The sequence below is a fragment of the Oryx dammah genome, unplaced genomic scaffold, assembly GCF_014754425.2.
Source record: "Oryx dammah isolate SB20612 unplaced genomic scaffold, SCBI_Odam_1.1 HiC_scaffold_8, whole genome shotgun sequence".
NCBI classification, from domain to species: Eukaryota; Metazoa; Chordata; class Mammalia; order Artiodactyla; family Bovidae; genus Oryx; species Oryx dammah.
In genome coordinates this window covers 34,892,457-34,919,093 of record NW_024070192.1, presented here as the reverse complement: position 1 = coordinate 34,919,093, position 26,637 = coordinate 34,892,457, and the positions used below count along the sequence as shown (strand labels likewise).

The 26,637-nt window shown below is 49.9% G+C and overlaps 4 protein-coding genes across 5 annotated transcripts; 2 read left to right on the top strand and 2 right to left on the bottom strand.

The window, feature by feature from the left end:
- Window positions 1-365: 365 nt before the first annotated feature.
- On the top strand, window positions 366-2,519 carry CD68 (CD68 molecule). The gene is made up of 6 exons (XM_040243478.1): window positions 366-590; window positions 670-1,130; window positions 1,294-1,413; window positions 1,533-1,605; window positions 1,718-1,888; window positions 2,183-2,519. The coding sequence occupies exons 1-6, from the start codon at window positions 542-544 to the stop codon at window positions 2,314-2,316; spliced, it is 1,008 nt and encodes a 335-aa protein (XP_040099412.1). The 5' UTR covers window positions 366-541; the 3' UTR covers window positions 2,317-2,519.
- A 1,644-nt stretch (window positions 2,520-4,163) lies between these two features.
- MPDU1 (mannose-P-dolichol utilization defect 1) lies at window positions 4,164-7,631 on the top strand. The gene is made up of 7 exons (XM_040243479.1): window positions 4,164-4,336; window positions 5,454-5,519; window positions 5,706-5,838; window positions 6,177-6,262; window positions 6,383-6,501; window positions 6,666-6,776; window positions 6,908-7,631. Exons 1-7 carry the CDS (start codon window positions 4,234-4,236, stop codon window positions 7,028-7,030), a joined length of 741 nt encoding a protein of 246 aa, XP_040099413.1. The 5' UTR covers window positions 4,164-4,233; the 3' UTR covers window positions 7,031-7,631.
- Window positions 7,622-10,865, bottom strand: SOX15 (SRY-box transcription factor 15). Its single transcript, XM_040243480.1, has 2 exons — window positions 8,680-10,865; window positions 7,622-8,013 (listed from the first exon to the last, which is right to left on the bottom strand). The coding sequence occupies exons 1-2, from the start codon at window positions 9,210-9,212 to the stop codon at window positions 7,845-7,847; spliced, it is 702 nt and encodes a 233-aa protein (XP_040099414.1). The 5' UTR covers window positions 9,213-10,865; the 3' UTR covers window positions 7,622-7,844.
- Window positions 10,866-10,962: 97 nt separating this feature from the next.
- On the bottom strand, window positions 10,963-24,439 carry FXR2 (FMR1 autosomal homolog 2). 2 transcript variants are annotated; one of them, XM_040243467.1, is made up of 17 exons: window positions 24,010-24,439; window positions 18,283-18,335; window positions 17,846-17,939; window positions 17,373-17,444; window positions 17,107-17,255; window positions 16,603-16,696; window positions 16,022-16,138; window positions 14,522-14,692; window positions 14,182-14,260; window positions 13,764-13,873; window positions 13,452-13,538; window positions 12,946-13,168; window positions 12,545-12,742; window positions 12,254-12,454; window positions 12,063-12,158; window positions 11,820-11,920; window positions 10,963-11,489 (listed from the first exon to the last, which is right to left on the bottom strand). In XM_040243467.1, the coding sequence occupies exons 1-17, from the start codon at window positions 24,088-24,090 to the stop codon at window positions 11,394-11,396; spliced, it is 2,022 nt and encodes a 673-aa protein (XP_040099401.1). In that variant the 5' UTR covers window positions 24,091-24,439; the 3' UTR covers window positions 10,963-11,393. The 2 variants fall into 2 exon arrangements, with proteins under 2 accessions (XP_040099401.1, XP_040099402.1); XM_040243468.1 differs by having other exon boundaries at window positions 12,545-12,718; window positions 24,010-24,437.
- Window positions 24,440-26,637: the final 2,198 nt, after the last annotated feature.

The following is a 26,637-nucleotide window of genomic DNA, read 5'->3' as shown; positions in this document are numbered from 1 at the left end:
TACAGCTGTACTGCCCCCACTAATAGTTACTTTCTGTTGCACTTTCTTGTTGACTGGAAAATGGTCATATTAACTAGGGGGTATGACCTTTACATAGGGCTTGAGCAAGGACCATCATAAGCACCTCACATGTCTCAGCAAAGAGGAAGTGATGGAGGGAAAAGGGAGTGCTCTGAATCTACATCCTAGTGAGCTCTCCCATAGAGGGGCTGCTGCCTCTGTAATCACTTGTTGCAACTGCCAAGCATATTTTGCTGAGGAAGACAAATCCATAAGGAACAACTTACCCAAAACTCCCCATCTCACTACCCACATGATTCTGCTAGCTCCTTTGGTGACACCAGGGCCAATCATTTAATGACTAAGAGATCACGGTGGCTGGGGCTGAGGTGCCTGAGTCAGGCTGGGGGTGGGATTACCTCGAGTTAACAGGAAGTCAGAGATTTCCTCTTTTTTCCAAACAGAAGGCAGAGGGTACAGGGTTGGTTGAGCAGGCAGCTGGTACTAACACTGCTGGACTTGGGGTGAAGGCTGTTCTGTCATGAGGTTGGCTGTGTTCTTCTCTGGGGCCTTGCTGGGGCTACTAGCAGGTAAGGAGGAAGGGGACAGGGGGAGGGGGCCCCTGGGAAGAAGCCTGCCCTGGGTTGCTAACCAGTCGTTTCCTCAAAGCCCAGGGGACAGGGAATGACTGTCCTCATAAAAAATCCGCCACTCTGCTGCCATCCTTCACGGTGACACCTACAGCTACAGAAAGCACGTCAAGCCCTGGAACAACCAGCCACAGAACTACCAAGAGCCACAGAACCACCACTCAGAGAATCACCACCACCATGCATACAACCAAGACCACAGGAACCACCAGCGGCGAGTCCCCAACAGCCACTCATAGTCCTGCTACCACCACCAGTCATCAAAATACTACAGTTCATCCAACAAGCAACAGTACTGCCACAAGTCCAGGACCCTCCACCAGATCCCCTCACCCAGAACCACCACCCTCTCCAAGTCCTAGCCCAGGCTCCAAGGAGGCAATAGGAGACTACACTTGGAGTAATGGTTCCCAGCCCTGCGTCCGGCTCCAAGCCCAGATTCAGATGCGAGTTCTGTACCCAACCCAGGGTGGAGGAGAGGTAAAGCTGAGAGACAGTGGAGGACATAAAGGGAAGGGGCTGAGGCCTGATATTCAGAAGTCGGGGAGGAAGAGCAGAGGAGACAAATACAGATTGAAGACAAAGGGAACATGGAATGGCAGAGCTGTGTAGTCTTGTGACTTCTCATCTTTAACTTCTACAGGCCTGGGGCATCTCCGTACTGAACCCCAACAGAACCAAGGCCCAGGGGGGCTGTGAAGGTACCCATTCCCACTTGCTCCTCTCATTCCCCTCCGGACAGCTCACCTTCGGATTCAAGCAGGTACTAACCCTCATCCCTCCCTATCACCCTATCCCTACCAACCTCTTGCCATACTCCTTACTCTATACCTGGATGCCACTCTCCCCTGCTGCCCTGAGTCTTCCTGGTCACCTCCCCAGGATCCACTGCAGAGCACAGTCTACCTGAACTATATGGCTGTGGAGTACAACGTGTCCTTCCCCCAGGCAGTGCGTGAGTAACCTCCCCTTTCTCACCACTTGCACTAGATACTTGGGTTCCTGAAGGGACCCAGGCTAGTGGGTGGAGATGTGGATATGGAGCTAACTCTTCCTCATTCTTTTAGAGTGGACATTCTCAGTTCAGAACTCATCCCTTCGAGATCTCCAAACCCCCCTGGGCCGGAGCTTCAGTTGCAGAAATGCAAGCATCATTGTTTCACCAACTTTACACCTTGATCTGCTCTTCTTGAAGCTACAAGCTGCTCAGCTGTCGCCCTCAGGGGCCTTTGGACCAAGTAAGACCTATTTCTTCCCTCCTCTAATTTTCCCATTGCACTGAAAGCCCCCACCCAGGCTTATAATCTCCTTTCTTGCACCCCCAAATATCCTCCCTCAAGCTTGTCACAGCTGGGGTAACTGTCCTTCCTCCTCCATAAGGCTCTCCCCAGGCTCCCCTTTGTTTCCCGCTCCGAGACATCTAGGTGAGCGCCTCACCAATCTCTACTTCCCAACATCCCCTACATTCCTTCCTCCCACCTTGATCCCAACCACCACCACTGTGACACCCACTTGATCTGTCTTTCCACCAGGTTTCTCTTGTCCCAATGATAAGTCCATCTTGCTGCCTCTCATCATCGGCCTGATCTTACTCGGCCTCCTCACCCTGGTGCTTGTTACTTTCTGCATCGTCCGAAGACGCCCACCCACTTACCAGCCCCTCTGAGCATTTTTCTCAATATCCAGGGCACCAGGAGGTGCTTTCATTTCTCATCACTCAACTGACTCAGAGATAAAAGTTATCATCCTTCCCTGTCTTGATGAACAAAGAGATAATGCAACTGGGAGGGATGAGGGGAAAGATGTTTATTAAATATGACTGATTCTCCATCTCCCATGGGAAAATAATAAAATTTGCTCAAATCTTTATCCCTGGTTTTCCTTGTCCTTCCTGCCAGCATTAAAAGCCGTTAAGTTTCTTGTCACACACCTTTTGGTACCTTCCATGGTTGAGTCTAAGGGTCCTAGAAACAGCTCACCAGGAGCGATGAAAATGTCACTCTGTGGTGCAATGCCCTCATGGATTTCTCCTTCAAAGTCTGGCACAGCTGTTGTCAAACTGGCCTTGCTGCCTCCCTTGCTCCTCTTTTCCTGGGGTCTCTGGCTGCTCCAGTTACCTCTCCTCCAATCCAGGGGAGCCACCCATCCCAGCAGCCTGTCAAATGCCATGCCCTGCCCACTGTGTCTCGGCTAGGGAACAACCCAGATTAAACTCCGGCTGCATCTGGGATGCTCCTATCTCACATGCAAAGGATTTTCATCAACCACAGGAGCAATGCGTACTCTGACTTCCATAAAATCTCCTCTATGCTCTTGGGCAACCCACAGTCCCTGGTGGTGGTGCCCCCTAGTAGTGGTGGGTGGCACCCCTAGGACAGCCCCAGTGTGGATTCTAGAAAGGATCTCCCCGACCGCCCTAGCCTGAACGACCAGACCAGAGAGTGCTAAATTCCCCTTTACAGTTCATCGCCCTGTGAGCATCGCCAGGGCCAATACGGGGCCCTTCCAATTGTAGGAGCCTTGTGAGGCTACAGAAAGAGCCGCGGAGACCGACAGACCCACCCCTTTTGAGGGAGCACGTGGCCGAGACCCAGCAAACACACCACCGCCTTGCGACACCTCGTAAGACCCTGCAGACTGGCGCAGGAGTCACCGACGGGTGTGGTACTCCCAGCAGGTGCACAGCCACCAGAGCGCGATGACCAGTGCTATCTCCACCAAGACTTGGTGTCCTGGCACTGGGTGTCAGCAGGCATCACTACTGCTGGGTAGTCTTGAGATGCCCCTACGCGAGATGCTAGGGCGCCTCCGTCTGGCCCAAATCCTGGCTCAGCACGTGGTCACAGGAGGCCGAGAAAGGGGCCTTGGCCCAGAGGTGACGCCCTCGGGCCAGTGGGGTGAGAGGGAACCCCGGGGCCTTCGTTTCACAGAAGCGGCCAGGACTGGGCCCGTATGGGAGCTAGGGACGCTGCCATCTCCCGAAACCGGGCTCTTCTTCCCCACCGCCCCGACCTCTGCTTCACTGTCCTGGCCCAGCGCACCCATTTGCCTCGGCGAACCTGAGGAGGGAGAAGCATGGGCCTTCCGCCTAAGGTGAGCGGCCTGGCTCAGACTGTCTTGCTCCCATCGGCGCCATGTCCTCTGGAGACACCGAGAGTACAGGAGGTGGAAAGCTACACCGCCCACACCCAACGCCATTTTGGAGACTCACGCCCCTTCTCTTTCAACTTCGAACAATGTAGTAAGCTGGAAGAAGACAAGATGGCGCCGAGCAGGAGGAGCGGAGAAAGGAAGGATAAATCTTACTGCGTAAACAAAGGCTCGAAAAATGGAACTGCGCAGGCGTACAGCTTTGGCATGCTTTAAAAATTCGAGCAGCAGGGAGGGAGCGTCCCAAAACGTGGTTTCCAGGCGAGACCTATTTTACGTTAACGAAGGTGGGACGGCATAAGGAAGAGCTGGGGTGGGAGGCGGGGCGCGGTCCTGCTTAGTGGCTGGAAGGCGGGAGGCGGAGGCTCGGAGCGCGCGTGCGCACTGTCAGTCAATGGCGGTTTGAGGGATTGGCGGAAGTTAACTTTGCAATATGGCGGCCGAGGTAGCCGGGCCACTTAAACGGGTGCTGGTGCCGCTTCTTTTACCTGAGAAATGCTACGACCAAATTTTCGTCCAGTGGGACTTGCTTCATGGTAAGTTTTATTTGGCATCGGGTCAGAGTTTTGCGCCAGCGCTCTCCGGCCGTAAAGGGGCCATGAGTGCGGACTAAGTGACGGCGCTATTGCCACGGCATTCCGGGCGGAAGTCGTGTCTGAGAGGGGCGGAAGTGTCTCGGGTTCCGTAGAATGAGGACTCCATATTTGGGCGAGAGGAGGAGTCGCCAGGTGGGAGTACTTTGCTTTAGCGACCGATGAAAGACGGAAAGACTCAAATTTTACAAAACACAGTTTAAGATCTGATTAGATCGTTCTAACATCTAATAAATCCATACACCTTCAGGAGCAACGCTACAAATGATTCAAAGCCTATTATGAATCAAGGTCTTCTGTGGCGCCCCCAAGGCTCCTGCCATCATAATGGCTTTCCCCCCCAGCCTCCACGTTTGCTCACGGTGTAATTTTGGACTTTGTTTGTCTGGCTTCCTTTTTCTATCTACTAGGCAACGCCACAGCCAAAACCCGCCTCTGACATCAGACCTTTAGGGAAGCCTTCACAGTCCACCCCTTGAAGATTTTTGGTACCGCTCTGTTCTCCCGGGACAATGTTTTAGCTGCGTTCATGACCCATGATAGTCAACTACCACTGGGGCAAACACTTTGGGGGTGGACTTCCAGGCTGGAGAAGTTGTTGGTAGCTAGAACATAAAAGCAGGCCGTGGAAGTTTCTGAGTAGGGGCCAGGGACAGTGTTCGAGAATGAGCGATATAAAGGAAACCTATCCTTGGAGAGAAAAGACTTGTGGACTTGCTCACAGGCGGGGAATAAAGGATCAGAGGACTCGGGCCTTGTTCAGCTCTGCACAAGGAAGCAGTGGAGAGCCTTGGAAGTCAGATGAAGGAATTTAGGTGTGATGGGCAGGGAACGGAAGAGTGGGTCAGGAAAGAAAAGGTAAAAGCTGTTTTGGAGAGTCACCTTGTCTGAACGTGATATGATTTGGAGTAGAAAGAACTAGGCCTTTTTCACCTGCTTCAGACCACCCAAGATTTCCTTTTGTGGGTATGTCAAGATCTTAAGGCACTTAAAGCCTTTAGGCCTACAAGTCCTGGCCTGGGTTCCAGAGGTCTCATCTCTGCTTAATTTCTCTTCTTAGTTCCCTGCCTCAAGATTCTCCTCAGCAAAGCCCTGGGGCTGGGCATTGTGGCTGGCTCACTTCTGGGTATGTTTCTTATCATCTTCAATTTCTGCTCCTGGGAGGTGGGTGGAGTGCTGAGATAACATAAACTGAATGGGTCCCTTAACTATAAGTGGGGTTGACATGCCTCCAGGTCTGCTCTGTAGCTGTTGTGTTGTGCACCCAAGGGGTGTCAGCTCCTCAGCCCTGCCTTCTCATCCTCTTTCCCAGTAAAACTACCCCAAGTGTTTAAAATACTGGGAGCCAAGAGTGCCGAAGGATTGAGTCTCCAGTCGGTAATGCTAGAGCTAGTGGCGTTGACTGGGACCATGGTCTACAGCATCACCAATAACTTTCCCTTCAGGTGAGGGGCCCTGCCCTTTATCTCCAAGGGTAAATGCTCACAACTCTAGTGGGGGTTAGAGGGAGGGAGGTAAAAGGGCAGGAAGGCTTAAACCTTTCTGGAACTCTAGTCATCATCTACAGTGATGATGAGAGGAGGTGAGCAACCCAAGAACACCCAGTTTCCAATCCTGAATCAACTGCATGGGGGCTGCCAGGAGGCAGGAGGTTAAGGGACCAGTAGGGCTGTGGTGGATAGGAAATAATCAGAGAATTGTGTCCCCAAGATGGATGGGCTCTGGAGGCTTTCCCTGCCTCTTCCAGGCCTGCCTTTCTTCCTTCCAACTCTTGACTCTGCAGCTCTTGGGGTGAAGCCCTGTTCCTGATGCTCCAGACAATCACCATTGCCTTCTTGGTCCTGCACTACAGAGGACAGACTGTGAAAGGTGCTGAGGATTGACCCATGAGCTGGCTGCCAGCTCTCAGGAACCTTGCTGGGAAGGCAGGCTTGGGGAAGCCAGGGGACTCAGAAGTTGACAAGGACTCCTTATTTCCCTGTCTCCCAGGTGTTGCTTTCCTAGCGTGCTACGCCCTGGTCCTTCTGGTGCTGCTTTCACCACTGACACCCCAGGCTGTAGTCACCCTGCTCCAGGCCTCCAACATGCCTTCGGTGGTGGTGGGAAGGGTGGGTGCTGGGAACAAGGGAGAGGATGTTGGGAAGGGGGCTGGGTAAAGAGTAGAGGAGAAACCCAAAGTTTGCAGGGGGTGGGACTGAGAATAGAGAAATGACACGGGAACGTGGAATGAGTTCAGATGACAGAACAAAGAGTGTCTCAACTCTTCCCTTAGCTGCTCCAGGCAGCCACCAACTACCGCAATGGGCACACAGGCCAGCTCTCAGCCATCACAGTGTTTCTGCTCTTTGGAGGGTCCCTGGCCCGAATCTTCACCTCCATTCAGGTGAGTGCACCTCCTCCCCTAGAGGGCACCATAACTTCACCTTACCTCTCCCTGCCCGAGGACTTCAGGCTGCCTCTTTTGGAACTCTTTCTCACTGTGCTTAAGTGATCCTAGCTGTGTCTCTCACCCAGGAAACTGGAGACCCCCTCATGGCTGGAACCTTTGTCGTCTCTTCTCTCTGCAATGGCCTCATCGCTGCCCAGGTCCTCTTCTACTGGAATGCCAAGGCTCCCCACAAGAAGAAAAAGCAGTAGAGTTGAGTGGGCTCCCTGAGTACATTCCATGTTTCCATTCATCCACTCAACCTTGGGGTCCTTCCCATCTGGATCAGTTTGCTGGTGTGACTTTTAACCATTCCCCGTTCTTCTGCAATTGCAACTTTGATTGGCCCAGATCCTTAGGATGGGGTAGAGATTTTCAGGCTGACATTTTAACATTGTGTGCTGTCCTGTGTATATGCTCTGGAGTCATTTAAACATTTGGCTAAAATTCTTCCTTTAGCAGAAGTTTCTAGCTAGTTAATCTATTCTGGGCAGAAGTCTTACCCTGTCCTCCCCATTTCCCCACTTCCTTTCTGACCCTGAAGGACAGAGCCTGGACAGTGGAAGGGACCAGGTGCTTATGGTTTCCTTTCTCCCCCAGCCTGGCTCAGACTGTCTCCTGGACCCCAGTGCTTGGGGGGGGCCGGTAGGGGGAGGGGGACAGAAGAATGACTCAGGCAGGGCCCCAGGGTGGGGTGAGGAGGTTCCTGCTCTGGCAGGTCCAGGCGGAAGGGAGTGGAGACTGCTGGTTCCTGCTGCAGTAAAGGGGAACAGAGATGGAACAATAAAGACTCAGAGACATGGTTTAATTGTACAAAACTGTATTCAGCCTACAAAAAAAAAAAAAATCTGTGGGTGTTGTTCCCCCTAGCTTTCTGGGGTTTGAGGAGTACTGCTCGTCTCTGAACTGTGGTCCAACATAGTTCTAAAGGATTTGCAGCCTGGGAGTGGGGAGGGGTGGTGGTGTTCTGGGTAGAAACAAAAAAGGAGACTGGAAACCTTTCTGGGCGGTCCCTGCCTGTGAGGGTTAGAGGTTGGTTAGAGGCAAGGGGGTCCCTGAGAGGGGTGGGTTGTACAGAGGGGGAGAGCCTGGGGTTGGGTAGGGGTTGTAAGCAGGGAGTAGCTCCCCCTGGAGCCTTGGGTTACTCTGGGGGAGAGAGCACGGCGAGGGGCCCTCCGGTTTACAGTGGGAAGAGCTGCAAAGAGAAACACTGTGGTTAGAAGGCATTTGCTCCCTGGGTTGGGGGTGCCAAGTAGGGTCCCCGATTTGCATGTGGGGGTAGTTCTGACCAGTTCTGCACAGACAGGTAGAATTAATCAGCTACCCATCTATCCCTGGCTATCCGGACCCCCCAGAGTACCAGTGGTAGGGAAGGGAACCCCAGGATGGCTTAGAGCTGCACCACCGCAGCAACCATGTCAGGGCACGCTCAAGTGCGAGCTTGCGTGCTGCGCGCCTGTTTTTCTCTTTTGGGGCGGCAGGCCAGGAAGGGGTAGAGTTGGGCTTGGCCTGTCCTTGCCCCGGGGCTGGGAGAGGAAGCCGGGTCACACGAGGGCCAGAAGCGGGGGCCGGCGGAGGGGGGGGGCGGCGGGCGGGAAGGATGGGAAATTCAGGTAACTAGAACAGATTCACACCCAGGTTGCTGCTCTTGCGGTGTCACCACCAACAGACTGATGGAAGAAAGACCCTGGCTCCCCTGAAGTTTACCAACCTTCATCGGGCACCCTCCAAATTCCTCCATGAGTGTCCCCTACTTGGGTGGGCTCAGGACCCCTGCCAGCCAGGCTCTCTGGTATCTGCCCCCACCCAGGCTCTAGGACAGGGGCCCAAGTTTCTGTCATCCTGGTCCCCGGGTACTCACCCGTAACTGCCAGGAAGGTAGGCTGTCGAGTAGTTGGGGGGCTGGTACCCAAAGCCTCTGTTCCCCTGGTTGGCTGCATATCCAGGGCCCCAGACTGGCCCGTTGCCAGCCACGCCGCCGCTTCCCTGGCTGAAGTGGGGCGACCCGGCGCCCGCGCTCTTGGTCTTGCGCCGGGGCCTGTACTTGTAGTCAGGGTAGTCGCGCAGGTGCCGGGCTCGGAGCCGCTTAGCCTCCTCCACGAAGGGCCGCTTCTCATCCTCGCCCAGCAGCTTCCACTGCGCGCCCAGGCGCTTGGAGATCTCCGAGTTGTGCATCTTCGGGTTCTGCTGCGCCATCTGGCGGCGCTGGGCGGAGCTCCACACCATGAACGCGTTCATGGGCCGTTTGACCTTCTCCAAGGGAAGCCCCCTGGAGACAACTGGGCTCCCGGCGCCCTCCCGCTCCTGGGGGCCCGAGGACGAGGAGATAGGGGCCGTGGGAGTAGGAGAGTCCAGGTTCCAGGCCTGGTCGTGTGAGGAGCCCGGTACCGCCATGGGGGGAACGAAGGGAAGCCTTCAGAGGGCGTTTCTACACGCCCTCCCCTCCGAAGTGAAACGTTGATCCCCAAACCCGGTATCCTAAGTGTCTTTCTAATCCGGAGTCGTTACAGAGAAACTCGTGTCCTTTAAAGGTATAAACCGTCCCAAATTCAGAGTCCTTACAATGGAGCCCGAACTTGCAACCAGTCCGGCACTTCTGGGGAGTCAAGCGCAAAAACCGCTGCCTGGTACCCGCTCCTGTACAGGCTGTGCTGTTTCCTTGTGGCCGCGAGGTTCCCGGCGACCCAGTCTGGCTCCCCCTGCCCGCTGCCCGCCAAAGGGCCCGGCTTCGGTGAAGGCGGTAAACCTCTGCGATCCGGGGTCCCGCAGCTGCCAGGCAGCGTAGCCCAGGTGCCACGGCCCTCTCTCGCCTGGTCTCAGCGTCTGTGGCTGGCGGGTGGGCCAGGCTGGGGAACAGCTTTTAACGACTGGCTCCTCCCCACTCCCTCCCAGCGAACCGCGCCTCCTTAAGGGCGCCAACATCCCCCTCCCTTAGGCCAACCCAGGTGTCCCGTTCTTCCCAGCCCCCAACACTCCCCCCAGGGGACCACACCCCCTCTCCACCCAAGACCCATAAGTCAGGCCTTCCAGCCCCAATAGCCTGAACATCTACCCCTCCCTTCTTAAGCACAGCGATTTAAAGTCAATATCTGCACAATGGGATCAAGTAGAGGGGGATCAAGAGCCCTCAGGGTCAGAGTTGTGCTCGGAAGAAGGTGGGAACACCCAACCCACTAACCCAAACCTTTTTCTGGTGCCTACAACTGCTCAAGCCCCTGACCAGCCCCAGGGCAGAAAAGTCAGGCAGTCAGGAGGCAGGCGGGCAGGCCATTTTTGTTTCCTGAGTCATCCCAGCAGGTGGTGGTGATACAACCCCTTGCCAGGTGAGAAAATTTAAACCCTCACCACTATAGCCCCCAAACCTAGGTTTCTCCACATGTTTTATCTCTAAACCTCAGAGTTGGGAGGCAGGGCACAAGGAAGCCCAGAAGAACCAAGGCTGAGAGATCAGTGATACAGGTGCTGGAGAGGAAGCCTGGATCCAGAGCAGAGTACCAGCAGCAATGAGGGCTCGACACCTAGGTTCCAGGGGCTGTCTTGAGGGAACCCCGCTCCTCATGCTCCCCAAGGCCCAGCCCAAGCCCCAGGCCTCAGGTAATCGGATTAAGCAGCCTGCCTTGGCTCTCAGCTCTTAGCAGGAACAGCTCCAGCTCTGAGCAGCCCTACCTAGCCTGCTGTGACTCAGGGTATAGGAGTGGCCTAGCTCCCTCTACCAGCAAACCTGGGGGAGGGGAGAAGCAGCAAGGCACCAGCTGCTTTTCTCTAGACCAGGAGGGTACCTGGGCCTGGGGAATTCAGGAATGTCAGAAATTCCTAGACGTAGACCATCTCTGGAATGCTAGAGAAGCCAGTTGTGGTGATACAGGAAACAAGGGCCAGGGCAGGTCACTCCTATAGAAACAGATGGACCAAACTGGGCACAAGGAAGGTACAGGAACCAGAGAGCCATTTGGATTTTTTTATTCTCTTTTTAAATACTGTACAGTGAAAAATAAATACGCCTTCTCATCCACCAGACAAGGTTGGTCCCCCCCTCCCCTGGGGGACCTTGTCACCCCCCTCCCCTGGGGGACCTTGTCACCCCCCTTCATACACACCCCTGGTTCTACTCCAAAACCTTCCCCATGCCTCCCACCCACTTATACCCTTACTATCCCCGTCTTCCACAGTGATGAGGCCCCAGAAATGGGGGGTACAGGATGGGAGGAGGGATAGCAGGGGAGCCCCCCTGAACTGTCAAATCTGGGTGGGTCAAGGAGCACCCCGCACCAACAGGCGGAGAATGGGGGTGTTCAGAGAGAGATTGGGGCATTAGAGGATAAAGGCACATCCAGTCTGATGGGGAAGGAGAGAGACTCCCCTCACCCTGGGGGTAGGGTGGACAAGAGGGAGGGGGTAGAACCCTGTTACACACCCCTCCACTAGCTCCTGGAGGCTGGGGGGGACCCAAGCTGCTGTGCCACCCCCCTCCCCCCTAGATAAGAGCAGCTCCAGCGCAGGTCAGTCGGGCCTGTGAGGGCCATTGGTGTTGGGCAGCAAGCGAGATGGAGAAGGGAGGGATGCGGGCTGGAGGGTTTATGAAACCCCATTCACCAAACTACCCAACTCCAGGGGGGCGGAGAGCTCCCCATTCTCTGAGGGGCCCTTAGGAAGCTTGCTGACAGAGTCACCCTGAAGGGAGAGTGGGAAAGAAAATGGAGAGGAAGGAAAGGAGGTCATTAGAAATTCAGGTAATGCCATTCCCTACCACCTAAGAGCTCCAGGCATCTGGTGGGACCCAGGGGTTGGTTGCCAGTAGTCACTTTTACTGGGATCCAGAAAACATGAACCAAATGGCCCTTTCTCTTCTATACAAACTTTTCACTATTCTACATGCAGCCTAAACTCCAGCTGCATGCCTTCCCTGCAATTTCACAAGCGATTTCTTAGCGAGTTTTCACGTGCCCCCTACTCCAGAGCAACACAAAAGGTAGTGGGGTAAACTATGTCTTCCTTGCCTACCTTCTGCCCTGAAAGAGAATCCTCTGAAGGTTTAGTGCGATCCAGGGGTGGCCGCTGGCGGCTCTGAGACTTTGCTCTGGAGATATAGTCAGCCACAGTCACTGGGGAAGACAGAGGATCAAGTTTCAGAAGGAACCCAGGTATCAGCCCCTAGACACCCACTGGACCCCAACCCCTAGTTTCCACAGGATAGGAGGCATCCTGTTCTCTGAGGCAGTCTGCTGGAATCCAGTGTTAGCTCACCTGGCTGACGGTCTCCACTGATAGAACCATCAGTCCGGTTACCACGGTTACGGCGGCGGCGGCTCCGATTACGACGCTGGGGTCTTGACTCATCTTCTGTGGGGCAAGGGAAAATGAGAACTGCGCATCAATCGCCCACCCCCTCAATTCTTGCCCAGCTGCAGTCTTTCACACCTTCACACACCCCTTACCCAGGCCATTCTCCGTCATGCTGGGCCCGTCGGATTCCAGGCCTCCATCCATGACAGTCCTGTCCTCATCGGTGCGGCGGCGGCGGGAGCGGCGGCGTCTGGCGCTTGCTGGCGGGGGTTCCCCCGGCTCTGAATCAACGGGGGGCTCTGGTTCGGATGTGTCCAGTAGGCTGTAGGGATTACTGTCTGGGTCCTTCAGCACTGGTTGGAGGAAGAAGGAGTTGGGAGTCAGGTGTCCACCATCTTTCTTTTTGGCCCACATTCATGAGCCCAGCTGTCTGCTTCTGGTACCTGAGCTAATCGATGAAGAGTTGTATCTTGAGGTGGGCCGGGGGACAGGTGGGGGTCCCCTACCCCGGCCTCCTATCGGACGCCTCCGGCTTTCTTCCCCCCGCGTTGGGGGATCCCGGTCGCCAGGCCCAGCTCGGGTGGGCTCCTCCCTCTTCTCTGACTCCGTCTCAGAAGCTGTGGATAGGTCTGAGTTGGGGCCTGAAGAACATAGTGGCGTTCAAACAGGGTCCCTCACCCTATCCCAGGATCCATCCCCACCCCAAGCTGGAAAATTCTCCCTCTCCTTAGTCCCTCAGCCAATCACTTCATCTTCTCAATCACCCTTTCCTCAAGCTTCCACCCAGACCTCTGCCTCCCACACCCCACCACTGCTCACCCCCCAACTCCCATAGCTGTCTCACCATAGGCAGGACCGCCTGTCCTCCGGCCCCGGCCCCGGCCCCCATAGCTGCCCCCATAGGTTCGTGTGGTATGAAGGGAAGAGGAGGAGCTCTCATCAGTGGTATATCCAGCCTTGTCACTGCTGCCGCTGCCCCGCCCACTCCCAGGAGGCCGAAAGCCCAGCCCAATCTGCCGAAGCTGCTCATCAATCTGTAGCCTCTCCAGGCGGAGCTGCTCCACCTCCTGGTTGGGTAGAAAAACAAGGAAGGAGAAGTAGGTGTAAGATCAATAGTCTCTTAACGCTTCTCTGCCCCAACTGTTCCTAGAGACCTGAACTCTCAGGAACACAAGGCTTAAAACAGGGAAAATGATGGGTTCCAACTCCACAGCCCCAATTTTCCACCTAACAGTTTCTATTCTACTCAGAGACACAAACTGGAAACCACCACTTTTAACTCCATCCAGCATGCTCCTCAGTCCCCTGTACACGTGGGTCTTTCCTCTCCCAGGCTCCTGGCTTGGGTACCTGCAGGTAGGAGAGGTGATATTCCAGCAGAGCCTGAGCATTGCTGATGTTTTCTCGGGTGCCAACAAATATGAAAGGAACCATGCCCTGGAGAGCAAAGGACACATAGATTAGAAACAGACTCAAATCAAGTATTAAGTCCACCTTGTCTTCTAGAAAAGCCTACCCAAAATCTTTCTGGGCTTGCTATCTACTAGGAAAAACCAAAGTTCCCATGCCCCATCCCCTAGAAATCCCAGCCCTCAAGAGAATGGCTTGGAGAACAATCACATCTACTCTGGAAACCAATCTCTAGGTGTAGTTACCCCATACCTCTTCCCTGGGGTTCTTCTTGTCATTATCACCTTCAACTCGAACCCTCACCACACCAGATTTATCCACAATCTCCTGGATCACTTTCCCGTTCTTTCCAATCACTTTGCCTGAATAGGTAAAGGAGGAGTCAAGCTTATTTTTTTAAAGGAAAGAAAAAAGAGCAAAAACAGACAGTTTTCCAGCTTCTATGCAAGAATTCTGTTTAATGAATCTCCTGCTTCTAGGCTTCTAATGTGTTTTCACACCACAATCCCTAGGAATTAGTTTTCCCATTTTTGTCACTCCAACTACAGACTGTTTGGTCTGTCCTCGTGAAATGAAGTACACTGGGAAGTGCGAAGCCAGAATCACTTTAGAGCATCTCACATCTGGCCCCCAACATGTTCTCTTATATACATACACAACCCTAACTCACCAACCAGATTCCTGGGCACTTGCACAGAGTCCTCGGAAAACTCAAGATAGCTCCGGGCCTGTCGGCATGCTTCAGGAGTCTAAGAGAAGAATGGGGAGTTATTAATAAAACAGAGGACCTGGATCTCAAACAGTGATCTTCCCGCCACTCTCTGTCTTTGGGAAAATGTGCTGCCACCAAAGTCTGGGAGGGAGGAAGCAACTATACTCCAGTTAAAGGAAAAAAAAGGTATGCACATTATTTTAAAAAAGGGGAGAGGGGTGAACATGGCAGGCTTCCTTTCTATTTCACACACTCTTCTCTCTCAAAGGGACCTAGATGACAGATATCTTTTGCTGACCTCCCCATAGATGCGGAAAGTACAGGTCTCTTCACCCAATTCAATGGCAGTCACGCCAGGTACTTTTCGGGCCTGCTGGATGTTGGCACCATGAGTCCCAATTGCTAGTCCCATCAGGTCCTCTCGCACTGTGAACTCCTCTTGGAAAGCTGCCGCCAGCTGCTTGCTTGTCTGAAAGAAAAAAAGACACTGACTTATAGGAATCATGGTGAAATCTCAGACACCTGTCCCGGGAATCTGACACTCTGCATAACTTCAATAAGAAAAGACTGTGAAAGAAAGCCAGCACTATCTGGAAGTCCACTGACCTCCAGGACCTGCGTGGAGAATTTAGGAATGCTTCATTCCATTCCTACCTTCTCAGTACCAATGGCTTGGTGGGCAGGGGAGGTAATGATAGCAGGGTTTGGGCTAGGAGCCATCAAAGTTCTGGATTTGGCTCTAACACTATCTGGTTGTATAATCCCAAACAAAACATACTCTCTGTGCCTCTGTTGTTATCCACTAAATGATTACACCTGACCTCTGTTCTGTTACCCACTAAATGATTATACCTGACCTGCCCCATTCCCAGACTAACAAGAGGATTAAATAAGACTGGTGTTTCGAAAGGACTTTTCACATGGTAGATGCAAGTGTAAGGAATATTTACCTTATCCAAACCAATACAAACTCCCAAAATAAAACCCAAAAAGTTGAGGAGAAAGCAAGAGGTTAAGAAAAGCATAAAAAGAGGCTATGACACACCATGCTACCACTTCATTTCTCAACCAGCCCTCAGAGGGAGGCCTAAGTACAAAGGCAGGCAAAGGGAAAGGCTCTGGCAGCACCCTGAGGAGCATCCCTGGAGAAGTACAGATTACCATTTGCACAGGCTCCCATAAAGATCAGTTCACTTGATTAAAAGGAAATGGATGTTCAAATAACACATACACATGTGCACCTCATTTAGGACAGTATAATTCCTAAGGGAATCTGACCATCATAAGATGTCAGGATTCAAAAAGACCTTGTATAAACACTCTCTTTCAACTACCTCATTGTCACAGATAAGGAAGAGAAAACTCACTGGAATCAAATTATTTGACAAAGCAAGACAGGATTGATTCCAAGACCAGGGATCTTTTCCAGTGTACAAATGGCTCTCACAAAGTGGTTTGGTTCTCAGAGGTAATTTGGGGGCACCCAGTGGAGGTAAGACCCACACCTTCTTCTACTTTTAGACAGACTTGTTCTGATTCATCTGTCTTATGCACTGTGCTTTCAAGTAAAATTTCACTTGGTCACATGGTCGCATAGCTTTAAAAAAAAAAGCTTCACACTAAAAACATGATGGAGCTCTGCCATCCAGAGGAGTCTGAGATGAAGTAGCAGACCCAGGTTTAATGGCCCAGGAAGACCTTAACCTCTGTTCTGTAAACATAAGAGTATGAGTAGAGGATGAGGTGGGAGGGAAGACAACAATACCATTCAGCAGTAAAAAGTGGAGCCCAAACTTACCTCGAGGTGCTTGGTAGCTTCTTCATTGCGTGACATGAGCAGCAGTTTGGTGCGCAGGCTTCGAAAATGCATATCACCCAGCAGGGATGCTCGCTTCACAGGGGCTTCCGTGGTTGACTGGAAAGAAACCAACAGAAAAGTCACTAAAAACTGCCTATGTTTTAGAGGAGAGTCAGGAACTGGGAAAGCAGGACACCTGAGTCTCTGGAAAAGGGCAGGAGTTTAAGAAACAAAGTTGAGGAAGAGAAAATCACTGTTGGTCTCACAAGGGCCTACTATCTGGATGCCTATGGGAACTGATCTTACGTGGCAAGCACAAGTGAGATTCATACTGTTTCTGAGAGTCCAAATATGCAAGAAGGGTCCTTGACCCAAACTGCAATATGATGGTCAGGTTGAAAAAAATTAAGGCATACATGAGAAAGACTAAGGAATAGTAGGGCTAACCTGGGTCCACAGGATTCAGGAGCAATAAAGTCCTCTCTGACAAATAAATATAAGCACACTTTAGCTCTTCCCTTCTTGCAAAAGAGTTAAAAGGGGAGAAGGGCTTAGGTGAGGTTCAGGCAAAATAAACTCACCAGGATGAAGAGCTCACTATTTGTGATGTTGAGAAAGATGCAGTTCGCTCCCAACGCTTTCTTAAACTCTTTATGGACGTTTTCATTGGAACAGCTGCAGAGAAAAGAGAACAGTGCTCAGAGAGCAGAGTGTAGAGTATAGCTGAACATTCAGGGGAGAGAGAGGGACTGAGAAAAACAAGGACTTCAGTTAAAGAACAGAGATGAGGAAACAGAACTGGGAGCAGGGGACTTCCCTGCCGGTCCAGTGGTTAAGACCTCGCCTTCCAATGCAGGGGGTGAGGGTTCAATCCCTGGCAGGGAGTTAAGCTTCCACATGCCTCAGGGCCAATAAATAAATAAACATAAATTAAAAAAAAAAAAAAAAAAGAAAGAACTGGGAGCAGAGAAGACTCTAGAGGGTCAAGGGAACAGAAAACACACTGGGAGCAGGGCCTGGGACAAACACGTGCAAAGACGAGGACCATAAAGGGGGGCCCCACACCCAATAGCCCAAACACTCACGCCTCTCTCAGATCCTCAGGCACAGCCATGGTAACCTTGAAGAAGCTGCCTTTGGTTGCAAGGGGATTGGGATTAACGGGCCGAAGCCGTTCCAGGGTGACAATCTCATTGTAAGTGGCATCGCAGGCAGCATATTCAATAACATAGAACTGGCAGAAGGAAAGAAAGAAGAAGGTGTGGATAACATCAGCTTCCGTCTCCCACCATTCTCTGACAAAAATGTTTCAGCAGTTCCCCCAAAGACCTTGACAATCAGTCACACTCACATCTCCCTTCATCATCCGCACCCGGGCCAGCCACCAGCCACAAGGCTCTTGCTCATTGGCTCGAGAATAAACCTGAAGAGAAGTTGAAAATAAAAGAGATCTTGAGGCCCATCTAAAAACATCAAGAATAGAATGAGCATTAAGACACTTAAGAGGCATCCTAGACCAAGATAAAGGAAACTAGAGGAAGGAGCTGCTAGTTAAAATCAGAGGACACTGGAGTTCAGATGTTGTTATCGTAAATGGAAGAAAGTGGATCCCCTGAAACTGGGAAGCTCCCTAAAGGCTTGATTCATCACAATGGTGATGGACAGAAAACTGCTGCACTTCACTCCTCCACAGACTGCCTAGCTGGATGGAGGAAGGAGAGTGCAACAAGCAGTAAGGAGCCTACGATACCTGTTATCAGGGTAGGGGAGATGCAGAATCCTGGGAAAAGTGATGTTTAGAAAAGGTGGACTTCAGGCCCTTACCTCCACTTCATCCCCTTCTGTGATCTCCTTGTTATAGTCAGCTGGAGGTGGTAGCCGGACATCCCCAAAAGGAATCTGTCTCTCACTCTGCCAGCTGCAAGGGAAACAGTGATACAATAGCTATTCAAGCTAGTGTGGTTGCCTGTTTCTCAGAAAAAGGTAACTTCCTCCACTGGACATTTTCCACCTTCGCTGGTGGATTAGAAGCTAAATTCCAGGCTCTGCTCCATACCAGTGTCTTCCATCTCTTGCTAGAACCTAAATACTGAGTCAAATGCCCCCACCAGCACCATTTCCTCTCCTAGGATCCATACAAGTCGCCCACCCAAACCCCTGGCTCTTGCCCACCTATTACATGCCTCATGGGACTCAGTCGCCCCTTCTCCACTCTCCTTCTAGGACCTAGTATGCTGGATTCTCTATTCCCAAGGTCTTACTTGTTTTCAAAGAAGATGGTGACAGAGTCTTCATGGACATCCTTCACAAAGCCCTAGAATGGATTTTAGAACCAAGTGAAAAGGGGGAAAAAAAAAAAAAAGACAATTAACCACCACCTCTGCCATTAGAGGAACAGACACCTTTGCAGCATCTTATACTAGAGGCTGGGCTTCTCTGGTGGCTCAGTGGTAGAGAATCCGCCTGCCAAGCAGGAGATGTGGGTTCAATTCCTGGGTGGGAAAGATCCCCACGAGGAGGAAATGGTAACCTACTCCAATATTCTTGCTTGGAAAATGCCATGGACAGAGCCTGGGGGGCTACATACACTCCATGGGGTTGCAAACAGTCAGACCCGACTCAGCAACTAAACAACAAAACTAGGGTTTCTTTTTCTGGCCACACCACATGGCTGGTGAAACAGCTCCCAGATCAAGGACTGAACCCAAGGCCATGGCAGTGAAAGCCCAAATCCTAACCACTAAGCCACAAGGAAACCCCCACCCCATTCCCCCACCGTTTTTTTTTTTTTTTCCTTTTGTAAAACAAGTTTTAGATGGGAACACAAGCAATCTAAAAACCGGGCTAGGGAAAGCTGCACTGGGGAAAGAATACAAATGGTGAGGTAGCAAGAAAAGAAATAATACTGGCATGGACAGAGATGTTACAAAATCCAGAAATAAGATGAGACAGAAATTAAGTAGAAGGGAAAAACATCACCTGTATCAGAACAGCCTGGAAACTAGTGGTCTCCTATGGCTCCCACAGGGGCCTCCCTATCTGTCTGCCTCCTGCTGTACTGAGTGGCTTGCCAGAGTTCAATTAAAATACCAGCAACATTCAGCAAAGCTAAGAATATCCCATGAGACAGTGTGAGGCTGTCCTGGAACACCTAGAGGACATCAGGATCTGCCAAGAAAGGGTCTAACTCCTAACACAGCAAGAGACCTGAGCAACTTGCTGCTCTGATGCCTGGGCCATACGAAAATAATCAGAACACTGGACAAGTTCAAAATCCAAAAACAACCTACAGAAAGAAAAATTAGGATTTAAAAGACGTGAGGGAATTCCCTGGTGGTCCAGTGGTTAGGACTTTCACAGCTGTGGACCAGGGTTCAATCCCTGGTAGGGAACTACAATCCTATAAGTCACATGGTATGGGCAAATAAATAAAAATGTAAAATTTTTAACGCTAGACTATGTCACTGCTAAGAATTTGAAAAGGGTAATAAAATCTGTAGAAGACCCCAGACTTGAGATCTTGACAAGGAACAGCAACAGGAATGATTGAATAGCTGGTCTACCTATTTTCTCTCTTTTTTTTTTTTTGGCCAAGGCAGTGAAAGCGCTAAGTCTAAACCACTGGACCGCCAAGGAATTCCCTACTTCCTATTTTCTCTGTCTTCACCGAGGAAGCCAAAGCTATGAGTTCAATCCTATGCTCCCAGTTTTCCTACCTTTTCTATTTTTCAAATACTCAAAATTAGGGATTGCTAATTTTTATAAAGTCCAATTTATCAATTTGCTCTTTTGGTTTCATATCTAAGAAATCTTCACCTAATCCAAGACCACAGAAGTTTCCTCCTATGTCCTTGTCTAGAAGCTCTATAGTTTTTATTTTACATTTAGGTCTAAGATCCATTTTGAGTTAAATTTTTTAATATGGTGCCAGATACGATTAAAGTTCATTTTTAACCTATGGATGTGCAGTTCTTTAAACACCATTTGTTGAAAGACTGTACTTTTTCCAGTAACTGCCTTTTCACGTCTGTCAAAAATCAGAAAATTCAAACTAATGTATAATGACAAAAAGCATTAGTGGAAGACTTTTAGGAATGATAGAAATTGTGGTGATGGTTCATTTTATATGTATGTCAAAACTTAAATTGTATGGTTTAAATTTGTATGCTTCATTGTATGTCAATTATGCCTCATTAAAGCTTTAAAAAAAAATTAGGGGTTTCAAAAAGCAAAATAGTTCTTATATATATAAGAACTATTCCTAAGGTTTGCAGATAGGAACAAAATATGAGCTTAGGAGAGAAAATACCAAAAATGCACACTTGTGTCACTCCCACCTCAGGGAGAACTGGTCAATCATAAACACTTAATTCACTGTTCTTTCCTTAAATCTAAATCTAAAATTTCCCTCTTGATATGAGCCATCTTCCTCTTCTTTTGAGAAAGGATCTCATTATGAAGTCTTACTACTGCCCAGGACTCCTGGTCCTGCCTAGCCTTACATACCCATGCTTTAGCTTTCTCTGCCATTCCCTTCCTCGGAAACGTTTTTCCCACTCTTCATTCAGCTCCATCAATGCTCACTCCTCTTCTCCACTCACAACTGAGGCACTTTTACTTTTCACTGTTTGCCCAAGTTCCTCTTCTCTTTTGGGTTCTTCCCTTTAACTCCTTCCCCTCCACTTCTTTTTTCCTTAGCTCCTTATAAGTGTCCTCCTCCCCTCCTCTCACAATGACTATTATATCTCTTCCCTCTCTTTTCTTCCTTTATAAGGGTCTGTCTGGATTTCTCTAAAAATTTCATCTAGCCTCTGCAGCTGACTTTATCCAAAATGTCTATCTCTAAGCTTTAGAAACAGTTAATAAAGAGAAAGTTAGCTATTTCCAAAACATTTCTGGGATGAGATAAAACACTGTGGAAAAGATAGAAGAGAGTCACTTGCCTGCCTTTTTTGTGAAGAGATTCCCCACTCCTAAATATAATCATTCACAAAAAATGCACTTTTCCTTCACATTACTCAGCAGTTCAACAAAACATCACTCATTCTTACACTTCTAAGGTCTTTTTTTGTCAAAGATTCTCCAAAACAAGCTTTCTCCTCAATTTCATTTTCCAATTCACTCTCTGCTCCTTAATTCCACTCACATTATCCCAGTTTTTTCCTTCATAGATACCAGTGGTAGAAAGTGAGTTCCTCGTTCTGCTCAGTCCATGCTCACTGAGAAGATAAGCAAGGGAGGGCAAGAGCAGTTAAGTGAATCTCTAGAAGGCTACCTAGATCCAAAGGATGACTCAATTCAATTCAACAGTCATGGCAAATGGGCTTTGGCTTATAGGTGGATGCTATATCCTTAACAAAGGAGTAGGTATTGGGATATCCAGGTAAGGTCTAGAAAGTTGGATGGCCGTGCCCCGGAAGATGAACAGATATTTCACTTGGGAGAGTACACCTTAAGGAATAATGTACATTAAGTTCTGACAGAAAAGGAAGAGTTGATGGGATAGCTACAAGATAACTTCTGGTATTTTCAGTTCTAGCTTGTAAGAAGAAAAAAAACAACAGGACCCAATTCTGAGAGGGATGAAAGGAACCTCCCCAGATTTACAGTTCTAGAAGCAATGTAAACACTCCTTGAACCACACCGAAGTCTGCTGAGTCATGAATATTAAATCAGCAGCAAGGTCAGATTCAGTAAGTATATGGCACTGAAAGTTAAGAAAGATTACTGAATTTAAGGATGTTTTTGTTGTTCAAATGAGACAAGGAGCAGAAAATGCTAAAGTGGCCAAAATACAAACTCCATATTACCTGGCTTTTAGTTGAACTCCAAATTCTCTTCTCTGATTCAAAGCATCCTATCTTTGATTCACTGAATCAAGTCTATCACTGCCATATAGCCCACAGGAGAAAAGAGAAAGATTCAGAGACAGACTTTCTACTTGACACTTATATGTGGAAAGGGAAACATGCCCCTTCCCTGCAGTCTCACACAGTTAATTCAAACTGGATACTGATCTTTCCCATGCTTCCTGGAACAAAAGCAAACATTATATCTTGATCTCAGACTCAATTTAAGAAGCACTTTCTTGGGGCTGGGAAGGACCCTGATGAAGGACAGGATATTGTGGGAAATGAGGTTAAAATCTTATGAGAAAGGGTATTTGAACAAAGGTAATGCAAGCTTGAGGGGAAAGGATATAAGAGACAAACGTACTCTATCAGAATCAGAAAGGAATTAAGAGATTTTGCCAAAGAAAACAAATGGTATGGAGGCAGGCTAGAGAAAAAAGTCCCATGAGTTAGGAAAGTATGTAGAAAAAGAATGAAAGAAGGGGTAAATTGGGAGCTTCCTTCTTCCATGTTAGCTGGGTCACGGAATAGGTAGTTTTGGGGGATTATGCAGAAATACTAGGATAAAAAGCCACAGACTTAAATTGAGAAATTAAGACAGATGTAGGTACGCATAGGCAATGAAGAATATAAAGAAATCTGGTGAGAGGAAGTCAGGCAGGAATGAATAGGCATTTAGAATGGGTCAAAAATGGCTACACTGAACTTATCAATTGAAGCTGGGGCAGAAACCTACTCCAAGGGCTAATATGAGACCCTTTCCAGTTATAGCAAGATATGACTTCACAGGGAAGGAAAGTCATTTCCAAGGTATGAAGGTGGAGAGGTCCACTATGGGAGGAAAGGCTTGAGGGGGAGTGGAGGAAAGGGGGCTCTTGTCCTCACAAATAATGGATGAGGGCAAATGAGAGAACAAGACAGGAAGCAGCAAAGTCTCTGAGACAATCCCAGGCATAAAGCACAGAGGTTCAAAATAACAACATAACAACAGTGATGAAAGAAAAATTCCTGAGAGGCAAGAGGGGTCTCCCTCTAGCTTAATATAAATGAACGGGGGAAAAAGTGTCCTAAAAAATAGATTCAGGGAACTTCCCTGGCAGTCCAGTGGGTAAGACTCTGCATTCCCAATGCAGGGGGCATGGGTTTGATTCCTGGTTCAGAAACTAAGATCCTGAATGCTGCACAGCCAAATAAATAAATATTAAAAATGTAAAGACAGTCCTCTTCTCCTTTAAAAAAAATAAATAAATAGACTATTGGGTTTCCGAATTGGGCAAGTTGACCAAAAGTCTTCTAGAAGTGGAAATCCTTAAGAAAAAGATAAACAGAAGTAATCCTCATGAGATCTCATTTTAGATAGAGAGTAGGAGTATGAAGCTTACACTCTTCAAAATGAAGAAACTATATGAATGATCTAAATGTATGAGGTCAAAGTGAGATGACAAATACAAAACCATCCTCCAGTAGAAGAGCAGACCAACTAGTCTTGGAAATAAAGGGGTGGGGTGAAAGAGACTTGTGAAAAGATGCCACCTTATGGCTAGGAGGCAACTAGACTGATACAGCCCAGAGTTCCTGAGGTCAAAGATACTAAATGTCATAAACAGCTTCTGACCGTTTCTCCTTGGTGTGGGAACAGAAATGTAAGATGAAAGTGGAGTGAGTCTTTCAGAGCCAGTAGGCAGAGGCCTCTCCGAGGAAGATGAAAGGATCTAATATGGGACGGCCTTCCCAAGGGGGTAATAGGGGAGAATAAAGAGAATTCTCCATGTGCTTGGACTGTGGGGAAGAGGTGATTAAGATCCAAGGTATGCCTTCTATTAGGAGACAGGAAAAGTCAATAAGACGCTAGGGTAAATGGGGTCTCTCCTGGGGGCTGCGGGGGCGCTGATCCAAGCACAATAATGACCTGATGTTCATTCCCAGAGATGCGGGTAAAAGCAGGTGTAACAGAGGGGCCAAAAATAAGGGGTTAACTTCCAGAGGTCTCCCCCAAGGAGGGCCGCGGGTGGGATCGTGGGTCCAAGGTTCTAAGGGTCAGGGCTAGCTCCAGAACCTCGATCCCACCCTACTCTTCCCCGTTCTGGCTGGAGGGAGGGGGCTGAGACCGCGTCCCTGGCCGGCGCGCCGCCTCACCTTGTAGAAGGCCCCGTTGGAGCCGCGCACCTCGACGGGCAGTCCCGGCTCCACATCCCCCCCCGAAGCCAGGCCGCCCATGGCGCCGCCACCGCCTCCGACTCCCCCGGCGGCGGCTGCAGCAGCGCTCTGAGTACGGGCCGGGCCAGGTCCCCGGCGTCTCCCCGGAGGAGGAGCTGGAGGGGGAGCCGCGGGGGGCGGGAGCCGGGCCGGCCCCACGGCGGCCCTGCCACAGCCAACGAGCAGGGGGCCGGGGCCGGGCCGCTCCCCGTCCGCCGCCGCCGCCTTGGTCTCCGCCACCGTGAGGAAAACGGCCGCCGCCGCCGCTGCCTTCGTCACCTCAGCTTCCGCCTGCCGCCGCCCCCGCTGCAGCCTCAGTCCCGGGACCCACTGCTGCCGCTGCCTCTACACGGCCTCCTCCTCCCTCTGCCGCCGCCGCCGCCACCTACTGCGCAGACGCACCGGGCACCCGCCCGCCGCGCGCGGGCCCCGAGGGCCACGGCGCACGCGTCAAGGCTGGCGACCCAGCTCTCGCTGGCCAGCGCATCAGGGCTTCCACACTCCTCTTTCCTCTCTCACGCCCCCTCCTGGTCGCTGATTTACGCTTGCGCAGAACCAAACTGATTCTCTTTCTTCGCCACCCCACCATTCCACCGCCCAGTCTCTTCCTTTCCCCACCCCACAACACAGAGAGCTAACCAATCATGGGGAGGGAGGGGCCGAGCTCACTCAATCCGATTGGGCTTCTGATGCTCCTTGGTCAGACCACACCCACTTCACCGCTGTGCGCTCCACCAGGCTTGGAGAAGTTAGGGACGGGCATGCGCCTGAATGATTGCTTGGTCACTTTCTCCACCTTTGTCTTTTTGGTGCGCACGCTCCGGGCGGGGGAAGGAGGAGTCGAAAAGCAAAAATGGCCCTAGTGCGCGTGCTCTGGGCCTTACAGTCCACATGCTGGTGTGGACTCTTTTGAGTGTTTCTGTTTCTGCGCGTTAAGATTTAAATTAAGAGTCACCTTCTTGCCTTAAGAAGATTCTGATCCTGCATATGATGAAAGGTTAAAGAAAGATTTCAAGACACTACTGAAAGGCAAATGCAATTTGGCACAAGATTGTTATCTAAATGCTGAGAGATTTCAAAATGGGAAAAATTGTTACTGAGAAAGGATAGTTGAGGGGAAGCTTAGGATTCATAAACTAAGTAAGAAATTTAAGTAGAAGTGAATAAAATAGCCAAGAAATTAGGATCATGTGTGTGCAGCTAATCATTTAGCAAATATTTATTTAGCCCTCACTGTATTCCAATTACCCAAAACAAGGATTTTATGATATATTGGAAATGGCGCGGACAATCACATTTAAGTAAATAAAGTGATTAGAGTTCATGTGAAGATGTGTTAAAGATGAGGACTAGGATAGAGGGAATCCCAAAGACACAAACAATGGTCAGTTGCCCTTCAGCATGATAGGGAAAGACCACTACAGGGGAGGTAATGCAAATTGAGATTTGAGGGATAAGTAGGCGTTTGCTAGAGGAAAGATGCAGTAAAAGTATTTTTGAGAGAACAAGGAATAAACAGTGCAGAGGAGCAGAAAAAACAAAACATGTCCTTTGGGGAACCACAACTAGTTCAAATAGCAACTGTGAAGCACTTATAAATCAGGTTAAGGAGAATGGCCTTCACTTTATCAATACTACAGAGTCACTGAAAGATTTTAAGCAGTAGTGTAAGTGCAATGGCTCAGCGGTAAAGGGTCTGCCTGCAATGCAGGAGCTGCAGAAGACACTGGTTCAATCCCTGGATTGGGAAGGTCTCTTGGAGATGGGAATGGCAGCCCACTCCAGTATTCTTGCCTGGAGAATCCCACGAACAGAGGAGCCTGGCAAGCTATAGCCCATGGGGTCGCAGAGAGTCAGACACAACTGAGCATAAAGTACATGTCATACATGTCCATCCCCAACTCCCTAACTATCCCTTCCCCACATCCTTACCCCCTGCAACCATAAGTTCATTCTCTGAGTCTCTCTTTTGTAACTTCATTTGTATCATCTCTTTTTAGATTCCACATATAAGGGATGTCATACGATATTTCTCCTTCTCTGTCTGACTTACTTCACTCAGTATGACAATTAAAAATAATTTATTTAGCCTTCCATTATGCTCACACTAGGTTAAGTCTTCTACCTCATGCTGCTAAAGCATCGTATACTCTTTTATGGTACTCATCATAGCTATAATTTTCATTATTTCTCCAGTGTTTGTTTTCTGCTGTCACACTATAAGTAAACCCTGTGAGATCAGAGACTGGGTTCCGTGTGTCTTTTTGTCCCCAGTATTGTATACCCAGTACTTAGCACAGTTCCTGGCATAGCAAGTAATAACCAAAGGAACCAATGTCCTGTAGGTCAATGGACATAGCCCGAGACAGGTCTGGGCTAGAGAGGTAAATGTGAGAATTATCATCATATTGCTGGTTTAGTCGTTGTGTCTGACTCTTGTGATCCCATGGACTGTAGCCCACCAGGCTCCTCTGTCCATGGGATTCTCCAGGCAAGAATACTGGAGTGGGTTGCCATTTCCTTCTTCAGAGGATCTTTCCCACCCAGGAATTGAACCTGGGTCTCCTG